General features: G+C 40.5%; 1 protein-coding gene across 1 annotated transcript in view; it reads right to left on the reverse strand.

The window, feature by feature from the left end:
- Positions 1–20435, reverse strand: part of ANXA10 (annexin A10) — a 28974-nt gene extending 8539 nt beyond the window's left edge. Inside the window, exons 1-9 of the mRNA XM_035114017.3 lie at positions 20219–20435; positions 15091–15172; positions 13149–13243; positions 7900–8013; positions 5402–5492; positions 3379–3458; positions 2127–2180; positions 1950–2043; positions 733–828 (exon numbers count right to left, since the gene is read on the reverse strand). Of these exons, the coding sequence (XP_034969908.2) occupies positions 733–828; positions 1950–2043; positions 2127–2180; positions 3379–3458; positions 5402–5492; positions 7900–8013; positions 13149–13243; positions 15091–15172; positions 20219–20236 (724 nt within the window). The 5' untranslated portion in view covers positions 20237–20435. The remainder of the gene's footprint in view (positions 1–732; positions 829–1949; positions 2044–2126; positions 2181–3378; positions 3459–5401; positions 5493–7899; positions 8014–13148; positions 13244–15090; positions 15173–20218) is intronic.
- Positions 20436–24286: the final 3851 nt, after the last annotated feature.

Genomic DNA, 24286 nt, shown 5'->3' on the forward strand with positions numbered 1-24286 from the left:
GTGGTATGAGCCTGTCCATTTCCCCCCCCCACCTTTTGTGGAATATGTTTTTCTGACAGTTGGTGGTGAATGGGTTGGAATGGAAGAAACAAACAAATAGAATCAACACTGATATCTTAAGAGACTTAAAATTCCATAGTTTATAGTTAATGCTATGACACTCCATCATCATGAGCAGTGTAGGCCTTAAAATGTTTTGTTTTCCAATCTTCTAGTGAGGCTATCAATATAATTACTCACTAGAAGTTTCAAAGGCTGCAGGCAATTAATTTTCTTTGTGCCATCTATTTCAATAAATATTTTACAGTTTGAAATGGTCTCTTCAGACGTCAACAAGACCAATTCCTTAGAAAAGCAGTATTTAAACTGGAGTCTAAAAAGCTTTAACTATTGTCAATAGTTTCATTGAGTGAAGATCTAGACTTCCTGAATGTGGTGCAGGAAATCTATAGCAACAGCAATAAAAGTACAATTAGCTGCTCATTCAGAGTGAGCAGCAGTTTTCTGCAGGCGAATAGTAGCTGGTAGGTTGGAGAGCTTATTGTAATGTTATTTTAAATGAACATAGTGCTTTTCCCAGCTTGCATTTCATTTTTTTAAATTTTTTTTTGTATATGTGGTAATGTATTACATATATTCAAAACATGTCACTTTAAGAAAGGGATAATATAAAGGATATTAAAACATAAAAGTAATATCATAGTGTAGTGAAATTTATAAATATTTTGTTACCTATTGCAACCAGTAGTTCCTGAAAGTATCCATCATAACATTGATTAATGGCATCTACTATATCTTGTCCAGAGATATTCTGAAACTCCTGGAAAACTTAAGAAAATATATGGCTGGTGAGCAGTTAGTTTTTCCTCAGTTAATTTTAATAAATGATTTGGAATATTAGTGCTCCAGTTCATTGATAGTTTGAAGATTTTAAAATAAAGATCTAATACAGTATTCAATAATTTGAAAAAATATTGGCCTTGTTGCCAAGGAATGTGCTTTGACAATCACTACTGCTTAAACAGAGAAGAGAATAATAATGGCCTTCATCTGCCCCCGTTGCAACAAAACATGTCTCTCCTGTATCAGTGTCTATAGCCACAGCAGGCACACTCCTCCACTGTCTCCCAAGACAGACAGATGCCAGCAGCTACACATACATGCCATATGTAACAACTATAGTAGCTATTGTCATTTATAACTTATTTGGCCAAGGTGAGAACATCAGTATGATAGATTCTAGTCTACTCTCTGGCTATTTTATACAATAGTGTTGTTTCAAATATGTTCCTTCTGTACATGAATATCAGTTCGACACAGCAAAAATTGTGTGCAACTTGTGCAATGGACCCATTTTGCATTGTGGCACAGCTAGGTCAGCCCACATATCATAAGATGTGTTTGAGCATGGGGTGGGGGTGGGGGAAGAAGCTGCTTCATAAGAAAATAAGAAAAGCTTTGCTGGATCAGGCCCAAGGCCCATCTAGAGCAGGCATCCCCAAACTTCAGCCCTCCAGATGTTTTGGACTACAGTCCCCATCATCCCTGATCACTGGTCTTGTTAGCTAGGGATCATGGGAGTTGTAGGACAAAACATCTGGAGGGCCGCAGTTTGGGGATGCCTGATCTAGACCACCAGCTTGTTCTCACAATGGCCAACTAGATTCCTTTCAAAGCCTGCAAACAGGACTTGTGTGTGACTGGCATTCAGAGGCAAAGCCCATTCAAACAATGGAGCTAGAACATAGCCATCATGGGTGGCAGTCTTCAATAGCCTGGTCCTCAATGAAATACACATTTATATGTGTTAACTGGCCTTCAAGTGCAATCAGTTTGAATTAAACTGAGTTAGCTGATTTCTGGGAATATTAGCGTTTGGGCATGCCAAGTGCTGTATGACTCTTTCTGTTGCATATTGACATAGTGAAGCCGTGATGAAAACGAATTACCCATCCACAACTGCTGGTAGCTCTTGTTGCACAGAATCATCTGCAGCATGTTCTTGTGTTCTCCAGTTTTTTGCTGGCATGCTTCCCATATGACCTAGACCATTAGAAGAGCTACAGTAAGCAGGAGGCGATTACATCAAACAAGTTTTCAAACTAATTTCGAAAATTGTTGGATACCATAGCATCCTGAGCAGCCATAACAGGATCTGCGTACCCTTCTTGTCTGGTTCCCTGGAAAGAAATAACTTGAAGTGGGAATTTGTGGTGACTACAGTAGTGTGCTACAATCCTTGCCCTGGAAGCCCATTTATCGCTTTAATTTGACATGGAGCTAGTTGTAGCTACTCAGATGAGAGCAGTGCACATGCTCCTTAGTATTGCTACACCCCTTCCAAGATTGAACCATGGATACATTCCCTCATATATACACTCTTACCATCTCCTAAACTCTCTTACAGTGGTGCCTCGACTTACGAATTTAATCCGTTCCAAAGGCACCTTCATAGGTCGAAAAATTCATAAGTCGAAAAGCGCCATTGGAAACGCAATTTCCCATAGGGATGCATTGGAAATGGAGAAAATTGTAAGTCGAAGCAACCCCATCTAAAAATTTGTAAGTCGAAAAAACCCTATCTAAAACCGCCGCAGTTTCCATTCGGATGTCGAGTAATTCGTAAGCGTGCAGCCATTTGCCCCATTCGTAAGTCAAAAAATTCGGTTGTCGAGTCGTTCGTAAGTCGAGGTACCACTGTATTTTAAACACTGTCCACCCTACCTTTCATTTTCATTTTACAGACAACAGCCCACCTATGACATGCAAACCATGTTTTAGCATTACATGAAGCTTGCACACCCCCCCGCACCCCTCATGCACTCCGATTCCTACCCCCTACTTAGTACAAGCCATAGTTTCTCATCCAAATGCACAAGATCTGGCTGGTGAGCTTGCCCTTCAAGCCAGAACTGGAATATATATTGAAAGCATCACTTCCATTTTGTGTCTGGAGGTCAAGTGCAAACCATATTTTGCTGATTCAGATGCAGTGGCAAACTTTGGCTTACTGTGACTCAGGAAATTACAGAGAGAGTGGGATGGCATCAGCGTGAACTGGACCACAGATACCTTGTGAATATACCATTTGAAATGAGGTGAGTTCTGCTTCAGCAATTAGAAACAAGAGATTTCACGTGACCAAAGAAGTGTGTATTACAGAGACAGTGTAAGCCACCTTGAGGATCATTTGAACTGCCAGGCAGGATAGAAATCTTCTAAATAAATAAAAAATAAGGTGTAGATGAAACTTCAGAAAGAATTCTCCTTGTTCGTTCTACAAAAGTTCATTTAAAAAATTCCAATCATCACAGGACAATGCAAATATTTTTTGCCTTTTTAACCATATGATTCTTCAAATAATTGTGCAAACAGTACCTGAGCAAGGTTCATAAGTGTATCCCTAAAGTGTCCAGAGGTCTCAGAATCAATATCTTGAAGAAGGTCACTATCATATTCTAGGAAGAACACAATAAATGCATTTCAACTACGTATGAGTAAAAGCTGATATTTCACATGTCAAAAGATGTCTAATCAATGCCTTTCAAAAGGCTAAAGAATTCTCTACTGGCTAGACCGTAGCCCTGACACAAGGTGCTTAACACTGAAAAGGTAAATAATTTCACTAGGACAAAGAATCCAAGAATAAAAGCAATCCTGCTGCGATAAGAGCAGTAATGGCAGCTGAGCTTCGTTGAGAAACAATTTGCACAATTACCCTTGCAATGTGCATCTGCAGGGTGTGTGTGTGTGTGCGTGCTTTTGTGTGCATGCACAATTAATTTGTGTGAAATGATGACCAGGCTCTTGTGAGCTGGCTGTGCACTATGGACCATTTCATGGAACATTGGGACACAAACGTTCTGTTGGAGGGGTAGAAGGTTTCTTGGCAAGCAAGTCAATGTGGAAACCCACTGAGCCGCACAACTTGGAGGAAATTAATTTGTCTCTAATATAAGGATATTGGGAACAGGAGATGGACTGGAAGGGTGTGAATATTCCACACCAAGCAGGTGAATAATAATTATCCTGATAACTATGCTGCAGAAGAGACTTAGCATAGCAAGCAAAGTACGTTCTCAAACAGCAACTGCAAAAAGAGTCCCTAAAATGATGCTGTGAAGCATAATATCTTCAGTTTATTAATGGGAAATAATGGTTCTCTACTTCTCTACGTGCTATATCCTGATTAGGAGGCATTCTACAAAGTAAACATAGGAACTCAAAAATACAAATAAATAAATAAAAATCATTTAATGTATCTGAATTAATTATAACCAAATTTTATGCAATTTTAAAAATTGTTTTCTGTTCCAGTGTGGAATAGTATTAAGATCCTGCTCTAATGACCTAATAATGCACCTTTTTACTTAACAAATGATTCATGGTCTGGTCCTTTCCCACATCTTCAGTGAAGGAAATTAGTAGGATAACCAAAAGCTCCTTGTGGCCACAGAATAATCATGTTGTTTTAGCTATGCTGGGGATGCGGGTGGCGCTGTGGGTTAAACCACCGAGCCTAGGGCTTGCTGACCAGAAGGTCGGCGGTTCGAATCCCTGTGACGGGGTGAGCTCCCGTTGCTTGGTCCCAGCTCCTGCAAACCTAGCAGTTCGAAAGCACGTCAAAGTGCAAGTAGATAAATAGGTACTGTTACAGCAGGAAGGTAAATGGCGTTTCTGTGCGCTGCTCTGGTTCGCCAGGCCGCATGACCTGGAAGCTGTACGCCGGCTCCCTCGGCCAATAAACTAAGATGAGTGCCGCAACTCCAGAGTCGGTCACGACTGGACCTAATGGTCAGGGGTCCCTTTACTATGCTTAGTATTAAACAATCATGCCCAATGGTTATCAGAACCCTCATTTTACTGCATATAAATTTTCAGAGAAATAAAGTAGAGCTGTGCATTTTCTTTCTAAAACACAACTTAATTAAGGGATGAAGTAAGAAAGGTATTGCTATTGCACTTTGTTGCCTACGTAAGACACCCCCTCTCCAAACACCTATTTTTTTTAAAACCAAGGAAGAACTAGTTGGTTTGGATAGGCATATTGAAAGCTTACATGTGCTACAGGATGACTGCTTAATCCTATGGTGTTTGCTCGGATGTAAGACCAACTGTATTCACTGAGGCACTTACTCCCAAGTAAGTATATATAGGATTGCAGCCTCAAAGTATGGTAGTTTAACAGCCTCCAAGAATAATAATGACTATAGTTTTTCTGGTGTATGTATGTATGGAATCTTGTCAGCACCTCATCAAAGTACAATTCCTGGGATTCTATGGGGAAACAAATGTCAAAGTAGCACAAAGCATGTAGGCTTGTAAAATAATTAGGCATTTAGCCTCTTCTAGATTGCAGCTGCAACTGTACATTTTTGCAGGAAACAATGGGGATTATTACGCATTAGGTAGGCCTCCTTCATCTGGAAGATCTCTCCATTTGATCTCGAGGCTAATATGTCAATGAGGCAATTCTCCTCTGTGCCAGCCCCCTATGTCAAAGCAGAAAGAAAAGAAAAAAAACATTGCTAGTATAAACCGTGGTTACAAATACATTTATTTAGAATAAATACAGCATGCCGTGTTTTCCCTCACGTTCTTGTTTTCCTGAGAAGCAGTGATTTGAAAAATCTCATTGCTTTTTAGCAGTGCATTGGTCACTGAGCATTGGACTGCCTAAGCCTATGACATTTTGAATTTAAGCATTGCCATTCTTTCGATAAAACAAGGTGGAAAATGAGATAAGCTGCACCAATATTAGCGATATTTTAGCTCCAAATGAAGTGTGCCAGTATTAATGGTAACCTTATGAAACCGGGGGGGGGGGGGAGGAAGGTATCTGGAACCTGCAGACCATGGGTCCAATCCAGACTTCCAGGTCTCTGAATCTGGTCCATGGCACTCTCCCTTGGACACCCTTTTTCATCTCACTGACTTGTCATCTCCTTAACCTGTCCTGTTCTGCTTCCTCCATAATTGCATTGAGGTGACCGTTTAGGAAGAAAGCAATCTAGATTGGGTTGGTGAAGTAGAGTGCTTTCTCCCTGCTTCGCCAGTTCGGAAGGATTAAATTCAAGTTGAAGAAGTCTCACTGCACCAAGTATGGAAGAAGATCAGACTTGTGAAGCAGTGATAGTGCGCTCTGCTTTGTTACTGTGTAGAGTCTCAGTTGCATACATGAAGCTTGGTAGCACGCTGCTATGTTAACACTGGAACCCCAGGTGCACTTATCTGAGAATGAGTCATCTCACTGAAATTTTGAATACATATGCAGGGGACCAGGCAATGTGGCTATTTCATGCTTAGGCAAACCATTATCAGAACATGTAGAGATAGCTTCACCATTGACAGTTGCAATGGGTATGTTTGTGTACATAATTTGAGATAATAGCCGGACAATAGTAGCTATTAGTTCCACATGTTGGCCATAAAAATTAATTTGTGATGAACAATCAGCTGCTTTTGTTCTGGTTCATGGTCCTTGTTTATATATAGTGATACACAAGTTTGTTCCATGCTTTTTAGTCAAATTAAATGATTAAATATATACCTAAGATCTGTGGAATCACCAATTACCATGTACATATTTTCTCCCATTTTATTTACTTATAAAATGTCTATACCACTTGATATATTAATAATCTCTAAGCAATTTACATAAAAAGTATGAAAAATATTATTCAAAAAAAGTATCTAAGAGCTAGGTAAAAAGACCCCTAAGTAGTATCAGTTGCCAGGATAGACCCCTAAGTTGTAGCAGTTGCCAGGATATTGTCCTGTTCACCTCTGTACTGTAATTGTTCCATCTTTATTTCAGACATTGTGGTAGACTGCAGTGTTTAGCTGGTGATATTGTAAGGTTTAGCTGCTGATAACATTGCAATGTTTAGCTGTTGAGTTATTGCGATGTTGAAAACCAAATATTACCTAGCCCGTACACACATTGTGATTCACGATACATTGCCACCTCAAATATTATGAAACAATTATCACGATGTGAACTTCAAAGTGGCTTTGGATGATATAACGATATATTGCCCAGCCCTAGTAATTACTCTCTCTGTCTCACATATTACGCTAGGGAGGGCATTCTAGAGATTGGGGGCTTTCATCAAGAAGATCTTCCACATTACCATTAAGAGACAATATGCGTGTTGTGGAATGACAAGCAGGGTCTCCTTGGAAGATCTTAGTGATCAGCTCGGTCTGTCCAAGGGGGAGGTGGTTTGCGATCAGAGGCAGAGCAACCGGTTCTGCTGCACCGAGTGCCGAGCCTAGGGGGCGTCTCAGGGTGTCACAAGTGTGACATAGTGAATGCAGCAGAACAGAAGGCAAGAGATAGAGGCCACTGAATTTCAACCTTGCACAGGGCGCTGCTAAAATTTGAAAGACCCAGGTCCACCCCTGCTGCTAGGTTGTTGTTGTTGTTTAGTCGTTTAGTCGTGTCCGACTCTTCGTGACCCCATGGACCATAGCACGCCAGGCACTCCTGTCTTGCACTGCCTCCCGCAGTTTGGTCAAACTCATGTTCGTAGCTTCGAGAACACTGTCCAACCATCTTGTCCTCTGTCGTCCCCTTCTCCTAGTGCCCTCAATCTTTCCCAACATCAGGGTCTTTTCCAAGGATTCTTCTCTTCTCATGAGGTGGCCAAAGTATTGGAGCCTCAGCTTCACGATCTGTCCTTCCAGGGAGTACTCAAGGCTGATTTCCTTAAGAATGGATAGGTTTGATCTTCTTGCAGTCCATGGGACTCTCAAGAGTCTCCTCCTGCTAGGTAGCCTGGACTTAATATTGATATATTCACTCCAGATTCAAGAATAAAATCCTGACCTTGTGGTCTGTAGCCAAATCTCAATAAATAAACTATATATAAATGTCTACAAGGGTTCAACAAGTACCTTCATAGCATGCCAGAGTTCATGGGCATCATATGACGCAGGCGGATACATCAGGCCAACCATAACTTCCTTGAAATGACCCGAGAGAGTTTCTTTCAGGTCCAGTAGTAAATCCTTGGGAAAAGAAAGCGAGCTCTAGTTATCCCGCACATCCAGCGTTTCTCAGTGCAAATTCATTGCTTTACTGTATATGAGTGATGGAATAGCAATGTGAACTGTATGATCTTAGTAATAGTGAGGAGGCGTTCTGGAGCTTTGTCACACTGGACATACCAAGTAGAAAAACACTTCCCCTCAACAGCAATGGAAACTGTGAGAATGATCAGGAACATACCAGAGAGTAAATCCTGTCAGGGCCGTCATAAGCATATCCGGCGCCATGGTGTAAAGATCCCTCCGGTGCCCCCCGGCAACTCCATAACAAGGGAGGGGGCGGTAGAAAATGTCCTCTGCCTCCCCCACCGCCCCGATCCCTGGCGTGGCCGCAGTGATCAAGCAGGAAAACGTGCTGGCGAACATGCTCTTCGGCATCGGGGCACCCGAGAAGGCAGCCTGGAAAGGCTACGCGCCGCCTTTTGCCAGGAAGCAGGAGGAGGACAACGACTGGGATCAGGGCTGTCTTTAGCAGATGCAGAGGCTTGAGATCCCTCTGTGGGGATTGCTCTCCTCCTGCGGAGGCTTGGGAAGGAAGCTGCACGCTCGCCAGCCATATAGTTGGCGGGGCGCAGCTGGTGGGCGTGCAGGGAAAGGGGAGGTGCTGGTAAAGCCGCGCAGCTCCCCCACTCGCTGGGGCGCCCCTGAGAGGCTGGCGCCCTGGCACAATGAACCACTAACACCAATGGGAAAGACGGCTCTGAATCCTATTGAACTTAGTTCCACGTAAAAATGCTTTGGATTGCAGTGAAAGCTGTCCAGTCTAGACCCTGTTACCTAGGGGTAAGCTCCACCGAATACAATACCATTCTGAGTAGTAGATGGTGTCAGGCTCCATTTGCAAATCAACTGTTTGTAAATAAATGTTGCCCAAGAAATGGTTGGCTGCTGAAGCATTGCAAGTAAAGAATTTAAAGTGGATTGGTGACCTTTTCCTTCAAAATTATAGGAAGGGCTTCACTGTTTCCTTCATCTAGTGCAGTGATTTTATTTTCAGTATAAACAGGACTCCATTTTTGCATCCACATGCACCACTTTTAATTGTTCTCTGAGATGTGGAGGAAAAATAAAAAATAGAATGTACCAGGATCAAATCAGAAACTCGGTGGCTTCTGTAAGTACAGGGCTGTCCCTGGAAAATCAGGGTGCTTGGATGGTATGGAGTGTGTGTGTGTGTGTGTGCGCGCGGGCGCACTATTTCCAGAATGCCCAAGCCCCCATTAAAATTACTTCATGTGTAGCTGTGGGTAAAAGGTAAAGGTAAAGGGACCCCTGACCATTAGGTCCAGTCGCGGACGACTCTGGGGTTGCAACGCTCATCTTGCTTTACTGGCCAAGGGGGCCGGTGTACAGCTTCCGGGTCATGTGGCCAGCATGACTAAGCTGCTTCTGGCGAACCAGAGCAGCGCACGGAAACGCCGTTTACCTTCCCGCCGGAGCAGTACCTATTTATCTACTTGCACTTTGACATGCTTTCAAACTGCTAGGTTGGCAGGAGCAGGGACTGAGCAACGGGAGCTCACCCCGTCGCGGGGATTCGAACCACCGACCTTCTGGTCGGCAAGCCCTAGGCTCTGTGGTTTAGACCACAGCACCACCTGTGTACTTTACAAATAATTGGCATGGTCAACTACATCAGTGCCTATCACCTGTTGGAAGGTTTGTTCCCCACACCCTGCTTGGTGCTACCACAGCTGGCACGATGACCATCTGTTAAAGGAGGCAGACACCCACACCTCTGCTGTAGTACAGCTCTAGAAGGGATCACTGTGTACACAATCCTCTGATACCAGATATGGGATTTGCAATTTTGTAATTTTACCCTGTTTACCATTCTTTGCATGTAATAGTACTTCTTTCAGCAGCTGAATCCTCACTCAGCCTCCATCCATAGATGAATCATATTTACTGGGTAGGAGCATATTATCTTTTCTTCATTTTAACAGCCTTTATTTTGCTTTGATCACCAATTCAAGGTCTTGATTTTGATTGACTGAATCAAAACACAAGGGGATGTGTCCTCCAGTGCAACTTGGCTTTAAGTGTTTCTTTGTGAATTGTGTATGATTACTTTCATTACCAAGGGATCTAGCAATAAAGGGGTAATATAAACTATAAATGAAATATAGCACGGTTAATGCAAAAGCTGCTCTCAGAAGGCGAATAATTAAAGGTAACCACAGGCCCAGTGAATATAATTAACATAGCAGGCAGAGCAGCAATGAGGAAAGAGACATACAAATTAAAAATGAATTTATGATGAAGAAACAATATGTAATCTTTGCTGAATGCACATTAGATACATTTGACAGCCACTAAATCACACGTGGAATAGAAATTAATTCATTAAGACATTTGCTGCTGACAGCATGCCTGTATGAATTGATTAATAATACAAATGGAGACTAATTAAAAATTACCCCCTGCAATTAGAACTAGGGTAAATGGAGAAGAGCAGTGAAAAATAAGACAGGACAACTATGAATTGTCATTATTAACATTTTCTAATTATCTCGGTTATGAGAAATAAGCATAGGGTAATTGTAAGAAGGCATCTCAGAGAAGTTTGTGCTTAGGTCTAAATGAGAGAACCAGTTTGGATATTTTAATAGAAATATGTGTCTCAGTGGAACTATGTGCTTCAACTTGCATCTGTTTTTGCTTTTTTAAAATTCATTTTGCAATTTGCAATTCATTTTAATGCCAGCACTTTCAACTTCCTCATTAATAATCTTAGAACTGAAAGCAACAGCCTTGTAGGTCTTTTAGCTTCTCTGCAACTGTTCTGAGCTGTGTCAGCCTTTGTTGGCTCAAGGGTGTCTTACATGGACCTATGGATATCAGTCAGTAGACAGGACAGTGATCTTGGTCCCTTGCTGCAGTCATGCAGTGCAATTCTTTCTCCCTGCACATAAAGACTATGAGATCAGGGTGTAGCATCAGGGTTTTTGCAGTTCTGATACCTGATACAACAGCTGATACTTGGATAAAGGTTCTGGGTTGCACCAAACTTTATCTGACAATCACATTTGCCACATACACACACATTTATTTAGGATACTTACAGCCTGCTTTATAGCCCTGCTGGAAATGGCTTACAAAAATTCTCATGCTAATCATATCAGCCACAGAAATGACCCTATGATGGCAGGATAATTCAAGTGGCATTTCCTGTCCTCCACTTTGGTGATGTTTGGCTGTCCTCTGAGGTATGGAATGGATTTGAGCAGAATATTATGTACCATAGAACCATCAGAAGCATAATGAAGGAAAGGCTTTTCCTTTAAGTTTCCACACCTCCCATTTAAGGATATTTACCAGCAAATGCGATTGTTACATTAAGGATGAAGAGGCCCAGACAATCTGTTTCAGGTGAGAGTAAACCCATTTTTGGAGGATTTCATTTAAACAGAACATTTCCCATGCTAAAACACCATGTCTGTCCACTGTCCACTGTCCAACCCAGCCCTGGATAAATCACATGATCTAATTCAGACATGGAACTGTTCTTACTGGTTTAGGGTTTTGTAACACGTTTCCTTAAACCAAGGTTAATGCTAACCAGAAGGGTTTGGACATAATAAGTCCAAAACCATAGGTGCCAACTTCCAGATTGAAAAATCTGGGATCGGCAGCAGTGCGGCACCGGAAGTCACGCTGTGGCCATTTTGGAACTGGGCAGAGTGGCACCGGAAGTTGCTTCTACGCATGCTCTGCCCATTTCCAAAATGGCTGCAGTGCCAGAAATCGCTTCTGCGCATGTCCAGAGACTCCAGACACGTGCAGAAGGAGCCTCCCCGGGCTGGTAAGAATCCGGGGGATTTACGGGTTTTTTTTAAAAAAATCCGGACTGCCAGTGGGAAATGGCTGGAAAAACGGGGGTTTCCCAGGGAATATGGGAGATTTGGCAGCTATGTCCAAAACTCATTCACATAATGCCAAGCCATAGTTTAGCATTATGCCTCAACACACCCAATTAGCTCCTTCAGAAAGAGTTTGCAAGGGCCTCCCACCATGCTGCCATCCACTAAGTATTGGATGTTGGATTTCAGGACAGACAAAAACAAGTAGTTGAACTATGGAATTCACTTCCACAACAGATACTGGTGGCCACCAACTTGGATGGTTTTTTAAGTGAATTGGACACATTTATGGACGCTAAGGCTATGAATAGCTACTATCCAGGACTGCTGTACTCTGCTTCTCCTGTTGGAGGCAGTAAGATTCTGAATACCAGTTGCTGAGAATTGGGGAGGGTATTGTTGTGCTCAGATTCTGCTTGTGTGCGTCCCATCAGCATCTGTTTGGCCATTGTGAAAACATGATGCTGAACTAGATGGGCCACTGGCCTGATCCAGCAGAGCTCTTCACATGTCCTAATGACCTCCACATGTTCATTCTTGGGGCCAAGGAGATCTGCAACTCAAAGGTGCTTTGCAGTAGTGCTTCTTGAGCAGCAGCATCCCATACTGCATAAGAAGATTTTTGAAAAGTTGTAAAAAAAAAAAAGGTTGGAATAGCATCAGGTGTATGCTTGTATGCAAATTTTGTTCAAAGGGGAGACAGAGCAGAGATTCCATTATTCTTATTCTTGCATTTATATCTCCATTTTTTTTAAAAAAAAACACAACCCAAGATGCTCAAAGAGCTCAAGGTGAAGTGCATGGTTCCCCTCCTCATTTAATACCCACAACAACCCTGTGAGGTAGGTTAGGCTGAGAGGCAGTGACTGGCCCAAAGTCATCCACTGAGCTTCATTGCTGAAAGGGAACTTGAAAGCTTGTCTCTCCCAGGTCTTAGTCTTTTTAGATTCTGGCATATAGACTTCATCCCAGTGGACATGACCCATGAAGGTAAGTCTTCTGCTGGATTCAAAACAGGACACGGTCAAAGTGATGGAGAAATGGAATAAGTATTAGCCCACAGACCTGAAGTTCCTATGATGACCGTGAAGCAAATAGTTCTTCATTCACATGTAGCCAATGAACGAGATGGCAATACTTCTGGATACACCAGAAAAATAAAATAAAACCAGTAACAGTGATAGGAACAGGAGAGTGAAAACTATAGATGTGAACAAAATGATGAAAACCTACCCGGCCATACATGTTCCTGTAAGCCTCGGCAATCGTGAGTCTCTGAGCATTGCAGCGCTGCGTTAGAATATTAATTAGAACGTCTTTATCACAATCTTTAAGAGAAAGAAAATATAATTATTAGATTAGGGAGCAGTTACTTGTTTATCATGCCAGTTTTATTGGCACTGGGCAGTGGTTGCTGTGCTTTATTCCACTGTGTTAATTGCATTTCCTGCAGAAAAAATATCAACAAATGAATATCCCATTGGCATTTACAATCCCCAGTGGTATTTAAAGTACTTATGTGCCTGTGACTTGCTGGTGTGCCACTGACAAATAGTTAGCATTATCAGATGCATTGCCATATCTCTCAAGGGCAATGGACATGAGCACATCAAGAGAATGGATAATGGCTTTCATGGAACAAGAGCTCGTCATTGCGTAAAGATTTATATCTGACCCTTGTGTTTACATCCTTCAGATACTGTTTAAATCTTTATTTTAATGTTACTGAGCTCCAGTTTTTATGGCTACTTACAATTGGATTACTGATTGAAACTACATATATATGTGTGCAAAGGGATTGTATAATAAATACAGCAGCTCTTTTATTTTCTGTTTCCTTCACAGTAGCCTCTGAGTAATGCTCCGTGCTTTGGGAACCCAATTTTAAAAAGAGAAGAAGAATGTGTATGGCTTCTGGCTTATGATTGGGGTTTAGTACTCAAATGATAACTTAAAAGCAGTGATTTAAAAACTGTTCTGGGCAATCCTGAAGGATGTCAGAACTTTTTCAGGAGTTTCAGTAGCTTATCGATAAGACAAGATCATTATGGAAAGGCACATTTTCCTAGAAGACAGCTTGCCTACCACTAATGATCTGGAGTGTTGAGCGTAGCGAGACAGGAGCTTGGAAAGCCTTTGTTTTCTCCTTGTTAAAGCTGGTATTTATTTTTTTAAAAAATTCTGAATATAATTAAGACTTTTATTTTTTCTATAAAAACAGTGAGTGAAAAAAGGACTGTCCTTTATTTTCTTGTCTGCTGAATATACAGTACTCTTAATTCCCCCCAATGATAATGTTGGACTGTATCTTTATCTTATGTTTATGTTTATCTTTATCTTTATCATCTGTATCATCTCCCACCTTTCTTCCCAAAGGAGCCCAGCGCTACAACCACATTGACAACAAAATAGCTAAAACCTAAAACCTTAAACACCTAAAAACCAGAGTTATAATATCCCCAATGAGTTAAAAATACTATTTCCAGATCACGGAACCCTTCACACACCCACACACCCCAGGACCTCCATCTTATCAGGATTTGACCTTAGTCCTTATCTAGTCCAGCACTGCTCCCAGACACCTGTCCAACATTGTCACAGCATCTCCTGATTCTGATGGAATGGAAAGATACAGCTGCATGTTATCAGCAGACTGAGGATGCCATGCTCCAACCATCTAGATGGCAGCTCCCAATGGTTTCATATAGATATTAGATAGCATAGGAGACAGAATGAACAATTATGGAACCCTACAACTCAAAAGTCATTGAGCTGAGTGACAATATCCTAGTACTTCTTTCGGTAGTGACCCTGAAGAGAGGAGCAGAACCACTGTAGGACAGTGTCTCCAAATCCCACCTCCCTGAAAAACTCCAGAAGAACACCATGGCCAATGTTGTCAAAAGCTACTGAGAGGTCAAAGATAACCAGTAGGGTCACATTCCCCATCTCTCTCTCCTAGCAGAGATATCAATCAGGGCAACTAAGGCTGTTTTGGTGCAAGACCTGGGCCTGAAACCTGACTAGAATGGATCTAGATAATCTGATATATAACATTTCTTCTCTGCCCTCCCCTCCCACTGGCTTTTGGTGTTAGTATCTGTACATCCATTAAATTTAAATAAATTTCAGAATAAAGGATCGCTTCTGAATGTTAGTTAACATATTTGCATACCCATTCCTTGCAGAGCTCCCCCGAGAATCTGGGCATCCATAACAGGGTCAAAAGTAGGAGCTGGGAAGATTGTCCCTTGAATCTGTCGAGAGAAAAGAAATGTGAGCCTTTTAATTTTATTTATTTATTTATTTATTTAAATTTGCCTATTTTTTTTTTAAAAAAGCAATGCCCTGGTGGTCAATGTAGGCCTAAACTAGAACTACATATATTTGCATTTTAAATGTATGGAAGGGTCCAGATCAGGCCTCTTGAACCTGCAGTTTGAAAGGGAAAAAAGTTACTACTTTGATCACATGAATATTTTTAGGAGCACCTTAGAGACCAACCAAGTTTGTTCTGGGTATAAGCTTTCACCACTTTTTCTTATTGGGACAGAGCGGAAGTGGGCAGCTGCTTTGTCACACCTAGATCGTCTTTGAGATAACCACTTGGTAAACAACCCCCCCCCTACATGGAGGCTCAATTGGTGCCTTTGTTATTTACCTTTAGGCACCAGGCCAAAAAAATAATAATTTCCTCCCAGGCCTTTGACTAATTAAACAATCTATTACTTTTTAAACTTGTTTCTCAAATGTAATCCATTCCAGAACTCTGTTCGACTTCTGAAAACGTTCAAAAACCAAGGTGTGGTTTCTGATTGACTGCAGGAGCTTCCTGCACTCAATTGGACGCTGTGGAAACCACACCAGACATTTGGCTTCCAAAAAACGTTTGCAAACTGGAACACTCACTTCCGGGTTTGCAGCATTTGGGAGCCAAAACATTTGAGCCACAAGGCGTTTGAGAACCAAGGTACGGTATTTATCTTGTAAACCAACCTGTGATATTCATATGAAGGGTGATGTAGAAATATAATAAATAATAATAAAAACTAATAATAATGTGTAAACCTTGGAGTTCAGCTGGCTTTAAAGCTTTGAATTTAAGATAATTTAGTTTTTCTCTTTACATAAGTTGTACAGAGAAATGTGCAGCCATTTGAAAGAAAGAAACAAAACCACTCGACCCACTTGCATTTCAGCATCAGATTGAGAAAAGAATGCACATTTCCTAATTCATTATCAATTTAGAATTGAAATTATTCTTCCAAAGTACCACTTTGAAAATATTGATAGCAGAAATAAAGAATCCTTGGCAAGAAGAAAATATGTGTAAAAGTTTGCGAGAAATAAGACCTTAAATACCCTCTGGTGAATAAGATACCTCACCAGGCTCCGATGTATTCAGCTAACACCTCCCCATAGATCAGAGTGAATTATTAGAAAGGGCATTATACTTGTGCCATCGCTGGATTCCAGCAGCTTTGACACAGCAATCTCATCACAATAACTCCTTCTGCAGATTAGTCTAAAATATTTTTCAGGATGGGAGAGCACATCATAAATCAAAGTGAGGGAGAACCTGCAGAGCCGCGAAGGTTCCTCCTCCCCCCCAAATAGAAAACATGTGTTTGCAACTGCTGTGAGACAGATCACAAAATACTGTGGATAATCGACTACCGAGCTACCCTGAATGCGGTCTACAAAAGAAGACGAAATAGAAAAATTACCAATAATCACCCTCCTTCACCCATACATGCTGAACTCTAAAATAGTTACTGTAAGAGCCTGTGCTTAAATCAATATTGCACAATGGAGCTTTTTCCCTCCACTGTTGCCACCAGCTTCTACAAAATAGGAATAAAAAAGGATTGGGGAACAAAAAGGTTGCCAGTGAGCTGTCCATTTCAGATAGAACAGAACAGGGCCAGTTCCACATTTCCACTTATTTTGGGGATAGAAATGAAGGTTGCCTCACAGTGTCCTGATGCAGATAAAACATGGCTTAGCACCTATGCAGCGCCCAAACCAAGGAAATGCAATACCAAAACTTTAGACAAATGAAGACAGGTTTGCATAAAAGTTGCATGTGCCATTTTTAAAATATGTATAGCTGTAGAGTTACTAAAATTTAAATAGAAATGCAATATATTTCACCCTAGTGGGAAAGACTGTCATCAGGTAACCAGCATGCCCACTCAGTCTGTTGTACAGATGCAGTTGATGGGCAATAGGGGCTTGTCTTACGTAAAGTAGGCAACTTTTCCACCTTAAATAAAACACCTACAATATCTTACCCATCTCTTACCCAAGTGATGTGTGGCCTTGCACAATCCCTCCACTCCTTGCCCCTGCAATATCCCTCCTCACTTCCCTGGCTACCATGAACTATGGTAGAGAACTGTGTCTGCACTGGCACCAAGGGTTAGAAAGCTGGTTTGCAAACCTAGTTAAACCGAATTAAAGCTGAATGGCATTAGAATTTACCTTGGCAAGCACCAGTGCAGATGAAATGCCACATCTTAGCTACTACGGTACTAACCAGAGAAAGGGTGGGACGTAAGTACTGGTACCAATATCCTAACCATGGATAAGAAATTGAATGCATGTAATACTAGCAGAAAGCAGAAAATCAATCAGATTTTCATTCTGGTCTTGTTCAGTCACAAACCTGATGTTGGTAAAGAAATATCCTATGCACATATTATATTATCTGGTTACTTCCCATATGCACTGTTGGACTCTGAAGTTGAACCAGCCAACCTGTGCTGATGGGTTCTTTTTCCTTTTGATGATTCTATGGTACATAATATTCTGATGATTAAAAACTGCAATCTGAAGCATGAACAGCCTTCTGATAATATTTGTTTAGCAAGTCACTGTTCTGATAAAGAACAATGGAAGTTACGATTTCATAGACGGAATGTTTTCCGGCTGGGAATTCATTTTAAAACAAGCTCTGTTTCATACTTAGGATTTAGATCTACTTTTGCAAACAGGTCCTTTCTGAGCCACCTTTTTTGCAAATTACCAACAACAACAAGCCAAGGGAAATCTCCACCCCCTGTGCAATACATACAGAAGACAATAAATAGTTCCTGCTTCTTAAATTATATATGGTTGCATCCAATGAAAGGCCATCAACGTGGGATAAAACATCCCCTACCACTCTCTGGAAACCATTTGGATCCTTTAAGTGGCGGGGGGGGGGACCATCCAAATTGGTCCCACCTCCCTGCAGAGGGGAAGGGTTGTGATTGTGAGAAAAGCTTCACCTGTTGACATTCTGCCTGTCTTATTCCTGACTTTCCTGATTTACCTTTAGACCCTATACAGCAGTTTGTAACAATCTGAGCACTGATTTTTTATTTTTATTTTTGCTGAGGATGAATTTGAAAGGAACTAATTTCTTTTGTAAAAGGACAAACTTGAACTGGAATTAGTTCCTTTTTGAACAGGATGATCGGGGACTGAGCATGTGGAGAAATGGAAGAGAGGGTGGAATGGAATATTCTGGAATATGCCATAACTTGATTGCCTGGAACCCTGAACAGGAGCATTCCACACTGCAACAATTTGCTACAGTTCTCACTTGTTTTCTTTTATTCTGCAGGAAATTGGGTGTGATATACTTATTAATGCCAGTGCCCTGTTTGTGAAATATCAGTGTCTGGATTGTGGAGAAGGCTAGTGCATGGATGGTTATGCCCAGCAGCAGTGTGACAGTAATTGATAGTCTTTTTTGACCTTCCATTCCTAGTATTTTGTACATTTGATCTTGGACTCCACGGCATCCCTATTCCAAAGACTAACCAAGCAATGGTTATTATGCTGTGGTGTGAGATGAATTACTTATGAAAGTAGGTTGAAATCTGATTCACTTGTTATAATGGAACCTTTGTTTCAGCTGATACAACTTTACACATAAGCAATATCACACATGAAGTTCTACAAAGTTGCTGCTGTTTTATTTACTTCCCAGCTCACAAGTTACACAGCTCACATAATTAGATCATATGCAGAAGGGGTTGTGAGAGGAAATAAACAGCCAATTTAACAAGTGAGTCAGCCCCTAGTTGTCCGTCTGGACATAACTATGAAATCATTTGCTGTGTTTAAAAGGCAGCACTAAATCTAGTTAATCTAGACCCATAAGCAAAACATGTGAATTATTCAAATATTATTGAACTTGGATAATCAAATATGAAAGAAATGGACTAGAAATGAAAATGACTAATACAGTGCTAGAAAAATAAGTGGGATCAGGGTACTTTTCCTTGAGGAAATGGATTGTCAGTTAAATTACTGCAAATATTTTCCTTCAGTTGTATAGCTACAGAAAGATAATTTGTGCCTATGAAAGTCTTCTATTGATTTTTTCAGAGCATTTTGTGAGGCATACACTAAAAGCATTTTGAATGGATAAGAATGTTACTGGCCATATTAATAATGAACTCTATAAGAGACACCATTGCCCTCATACTCATGGATTAAGCAATATACAGTGGTGCCTCGCTAGACGAATCTAATTCGTTCCACGGGTCTTTTCTTATAACGAAAAAATTCGTCTAGCGAGTCCCATAGGAATGCATTGAATTTTTTTCGCATTGTTTTTTGCCCATAGGAACACATTAATTGAATTTCAATGCATTCCTATGGGAAACCGCGATTCGCTAGACGAATTTTCATTCGTCTAGCGAGGCAGCCTCCGCTCGAAAAATCCTTTCGTTAAGCGGAAATTTCGTTAAGCAGGGCATTTGTTAAGCGAGGCACCACTGTATTGTCGAACGCTATTAATTTTATTCAGCATAGTACTGTTATTTATAGATGTCTTTTCAGTATAATTAAAGGTAATTAAGACCACAATCCTATACTCATTTGCCAAGGCACAATCCCTGGTGACCCCCATGAGCCATAATATGCAGATTGTCAACTTTATGTTTATTTTTTAAAGAGCAAGTTTCTAGGAGTTATAGAACCTGAGATAGGAGAGAAAATGTATAAACCCCATTCTTCTCATTTTTGTGAGAAATTCGCCTGCTCCCCCTTTCAGTTTTTTTTATTTTCCACCGCTAGAAAAATCCCTGTTTAAATCAGTGAGATTTACTTTTGAGTAGACATGTATAGGATTGTGCTATAAATATCCATCCCTAAACAAAGCAGGCTTTAATAAGTCACCAAATTATTCTGCTCCCAGATGGCAGATGGACTCCAGTCTTTTCTGACCAGTTTCCCACCAGCAAACTGTGCTTCGTGAGGGAAAAGAAGCAAAGGTTAATTTGAAAACTGTGGATAATTGTACTCACGTAGTTCCCGCTATACATCTTGGCACAAATCTCCAAGTAAAAAACTACTTGGATGGTGGGTTCAGAAAAGAGACTGAAAAGAGAGAAGAAAAGAAGCTCAAATGCGGTAAAGTTGTTCAGTTGATGAACTGGTAAGACCAGGGCAATCAAGCTGATTATTTTCTCCAATCGCTTTAGGCTCCAAGGTAACCGGGTGGGAGGAGAACCTGATAATGTATGTACCTTGCTTTTGCAGAGTCACTGAGTGTACTTAGCCATTACTCAGATATGAATAAACAGCATTATTTCATAAAATAAATAACACCCTATCTCCTACTGTGTTGAACCAAGAGAGAGAATTTAACAAATCACAGAACTAAGCGTTAAACCTACAGAAATACTGGTGTTAATGATTTACTTGAGCAGGGCCTTGTTCATACTTTCCTGTTTCTGACTCAATACCTGATTATGAATGAAATACAGAACATTTCAATCAATCAATCAATCAATCTCCTTTATTGGCATAAAAAGTGCATCGTATACATGGATCAGAACACAACACAGAACACAACACAGAATCTCCTAACATAGTAGTAGGAGATACTTAGGGATAAAACTGTCCAGACATCATGAGGTACGAAGATGGCTCTTAGGACCTATGGTGACATAATTTCATAGCATCACTCAAAAATCTTGCCACATTCTCCACAACGTCATTACTACAATTGTTCATTACTACAATTGTTCAGCAGATAAGACACCCTGGAAGAGTCAGTGCAATAAGGAGGCCAAATACTTATCAATTATATTTTTTTGCATAAAATGGGCAATAAAATAAAACGTTTGTGATGGATCCGACCTGTTTTGTGCCAAGAGGGCAGTATCTTTCAGAGTATGGGATTTTCGAGAATCTGTCTTTCAAAACTGCAGACAGTAAGACATTAAATCTTGTGAGGGAAATAATAATAATAATAATAATAAATTTTTATTTATACCCCACCCTCCCCAGTCAAAAACCGGGCTCAGGGCGGCTCACACCAACAGAATTACAATAAAACATAAAAACAATTAATTAAAATACAGATTAAAATACAGTATTAAAATTTAAAGTGCAGCCTCATTTCAAGTAGTCCATAAGTCCAAGCCATGAGGAAGGAAAACACAGGGGTCAGGCTGAGTCTAACCCAAAGGCCAGGCGGAACAGCTCTGTCTTGCAGGCCCTGCAGAAAGATGACCAATCCCGCAGGGCCCTGGTCTCCTGGGAAAGAGCGTTCCACCAAGTTGGGGCCAGTACTGAAAAGGCCCTGGCTCTAGTAGAGGCCAATCTAGCCATCTTATGGCTCGGGATCTCCAGAATATTGTTGTTTGTGGACCTTAAGGTCCTCCGTGTGGACCTTAAGGTCCTCCGCGGGGCATACCAGGAGAGGCGGTCCCGTAGGTACGAGGGTCCCAAGCCGCAGAAAGAGCTCTGTGTAGGTGAGGGTGCAGTTTTCTGAACAATCAGGATAACACGCCCCTGCTGAAGTTGGTAATAAATATTTTTGTGATTAAATTACTGGTAGTAAGTATGAAACAATATTAAAATGATTGAAAATGGGTTTCCCATTGGGAATGTAACAGTATAAGCCTATACATGTCTACTCAAAAGTAAACCTGCTGAATTATAATGGGGCTTACTGTCAGGAAAAATGGGCACATAATTGCAGTCTAAATGTATATACTGGTGTGCAAACATGCAAAACTATAAGCTCTCTCTTCTATAGCTGAGCTTTATAACATATGTACTGTGTGGTCTTAACTCTTGTCCCATATCTCAAAATCTTTATTGTGTACTTTGAGAAATATTAATGAATTTACTGAATATAAAAACCTGCCTTGCTGTCAAATCTTATTGCTACTTTTGGGGAAAGTCAACAGTGAAGATACATAGTTAAAGTGTGTTGTAAGTGCTGCATTCCAAGGTCAGAGAATGTTTGTTAAACTGGTTCCACCACACTTAAAAAGTGCTTAAGTTTTCACTCTTAAGGACTTGTTTCTAAATCCCAGTTTATTTGTTCATACAGTTATTGTGGCATGTTGTACTTTGTGGTTCTCTGTCAGCACAGGAAGCCTTAGGAGTGGACTATTAAAAATGCTAATGATTTTTTAAATTTTATTTTTTGGTAAAAACATACTACAAAGCAGCAGCGTTAATGCACTTAAAAGCACGGCTTCAGATAGAAAAATCTACACTTCCAGAACAAATGAATCATAGAATCATAGAGTCGGAAGAGACCACAAGGGCCATCCAGTCCAACCCCCTGCCAACCAGACTTATAAACAGGCTCTGGCACTGCAGAACAGGACATGTTAACATCATGTTAAGATCAAACCTATTTACAAAAAATAAAAAATAAATCTGATTACCATATGAAACAGGTACCGGTACATAAGAAAATTATGGTAAGTCTGAAACTTGCACCATATAAGGAAATAAAACCAAAATCCTTTTTAGGTAATATTAAACAATGGCAGGAAAATGAGATGAATTTAAGTATAGAGTCTCTTTCAAGGATGAACATTTGAAATTGTGTACTGTACTGAAATTGATATGGGAGGTCAACATTTGCAATCTTTTTCAGTATTTACAAATGAGACACATAGGTAACTATTTAGTATCAAAGTATGGTTTGTTAAAGGAAAGTACTGACCTTGAAAACTTGATATCTTAAAAGTCAAAACCAACAGTTACCAAATGGATTGCATGGTATAATTATTTATGAGTAGCATTGCTTCTAGCCATCTATGCAAAAGTGAATAGGAAAAAGACCTAAGGCATGAGTTTCCTTTAGAGACTGGTTGTTTCACAGCAAACCCTAAGTGTTAACCTCAAAGAAAGCTTTTTATACATTTCCTTCCTACTGATGTTTGACACCTGCACAGTTGAATCAAATATATGCCAGAGTAAATAATAAAAGCTGAAAATGTGGAGGGACGAATGCTGATATGCTCAACATATTTTGGTTTTGCCCTAGAATAAAGACCATCTGGTTGGTTACACTAAATGAAATTAGCACCGGAACAGGTTATTAGTTTACATATGTTAAAGATGTATTTTTTCTTGATGATAGAGAGACAAAGGTGTGAATGGTTGGCACTTAAATCAAGAACTTGATCAAAAACCTTAGTCGTGTTACCTTTCCCTCATCCTCAGGAAAAGCGGTTTGCAAATACAAATAAGTAAGTTCAGGAAACATTCCAGCTAAAAGATGTCAGATCAAATATAAGTGGCTAGATGTTTTCCATTTGCTGGATTGGTAAGGCATTTGATTGAGCACCGCAGCCATTCCATTGCTTGATTCTTCCTGGTTTCTACTGGATTCTAATGGCTGCAATGTGGGACAGTTGATAGGGAACAAAACCTGACCCTCATTCAAAGTGCTGGAATCACAAATGCAAGGCATACATTTTTGTTTCGAACTAATGGTGTCCCCAAGCACATCCCTTAATGTTCTCTCAGACTTGGCTGGCTGCCATTCATTCCCATGGGAAAAGGTAAAGTACTGCACTTCATAACAACGAACATATAGCTTAAACTGAGTTTGCACTGTGATTTCTGCCTACTTTCTTTCTCTCCTTCTCTTCTTTGGGATTCAGTAATATGAACTTAAAAATAAAAGGCAATTAGCTTCTCCATGTGCTCTCTGTTAATGATTTTCAGGGGTTTTTTTTTTTTTGCTGAAGAGTAGTTACAATTCACTGACATTCTTCTCCAGTGTCATAGAAAATTGATTTTATTTACAAAAATGCAAGAATAAACACAAACGTGTCAAGTCCTTTAGTGATCAGGGATTATAGGGTGATTTGTATATCAACTCAATTTTACTGTTTATAGTCTGACCAAACTGCGGGAGGCAGTGCAAGACAGGAGTGCCTGGCGTGCTCTGGTCCATGGGGTCACGAAGAGTCGGACACGACTAAACGACTAAACAACAACATAATGGGAAGAGGGGCAGATTGCAACACTACTTAACTTCCACATTACTTTGTAAAATAATAACTTTGTCAAATAATAATGAGATATTCTGTGAAGAATGTAATGCTAAAATC

This window comes from Zootoca vivipara, chromosome Z1 (assembly GCF_965207765.1).
Source record: "Zootoca vivipara chromosome Z1, rZooViv2.hap1.1, whole genome shotgun sequence".
Classification (NCBI taxonomy): domain Eukaryota; kingdom Metazoa; phylum Chordata; class Lepidosauria; order Squamata; family Lacertidae; genus Zootoca; species Zootoca vivipara.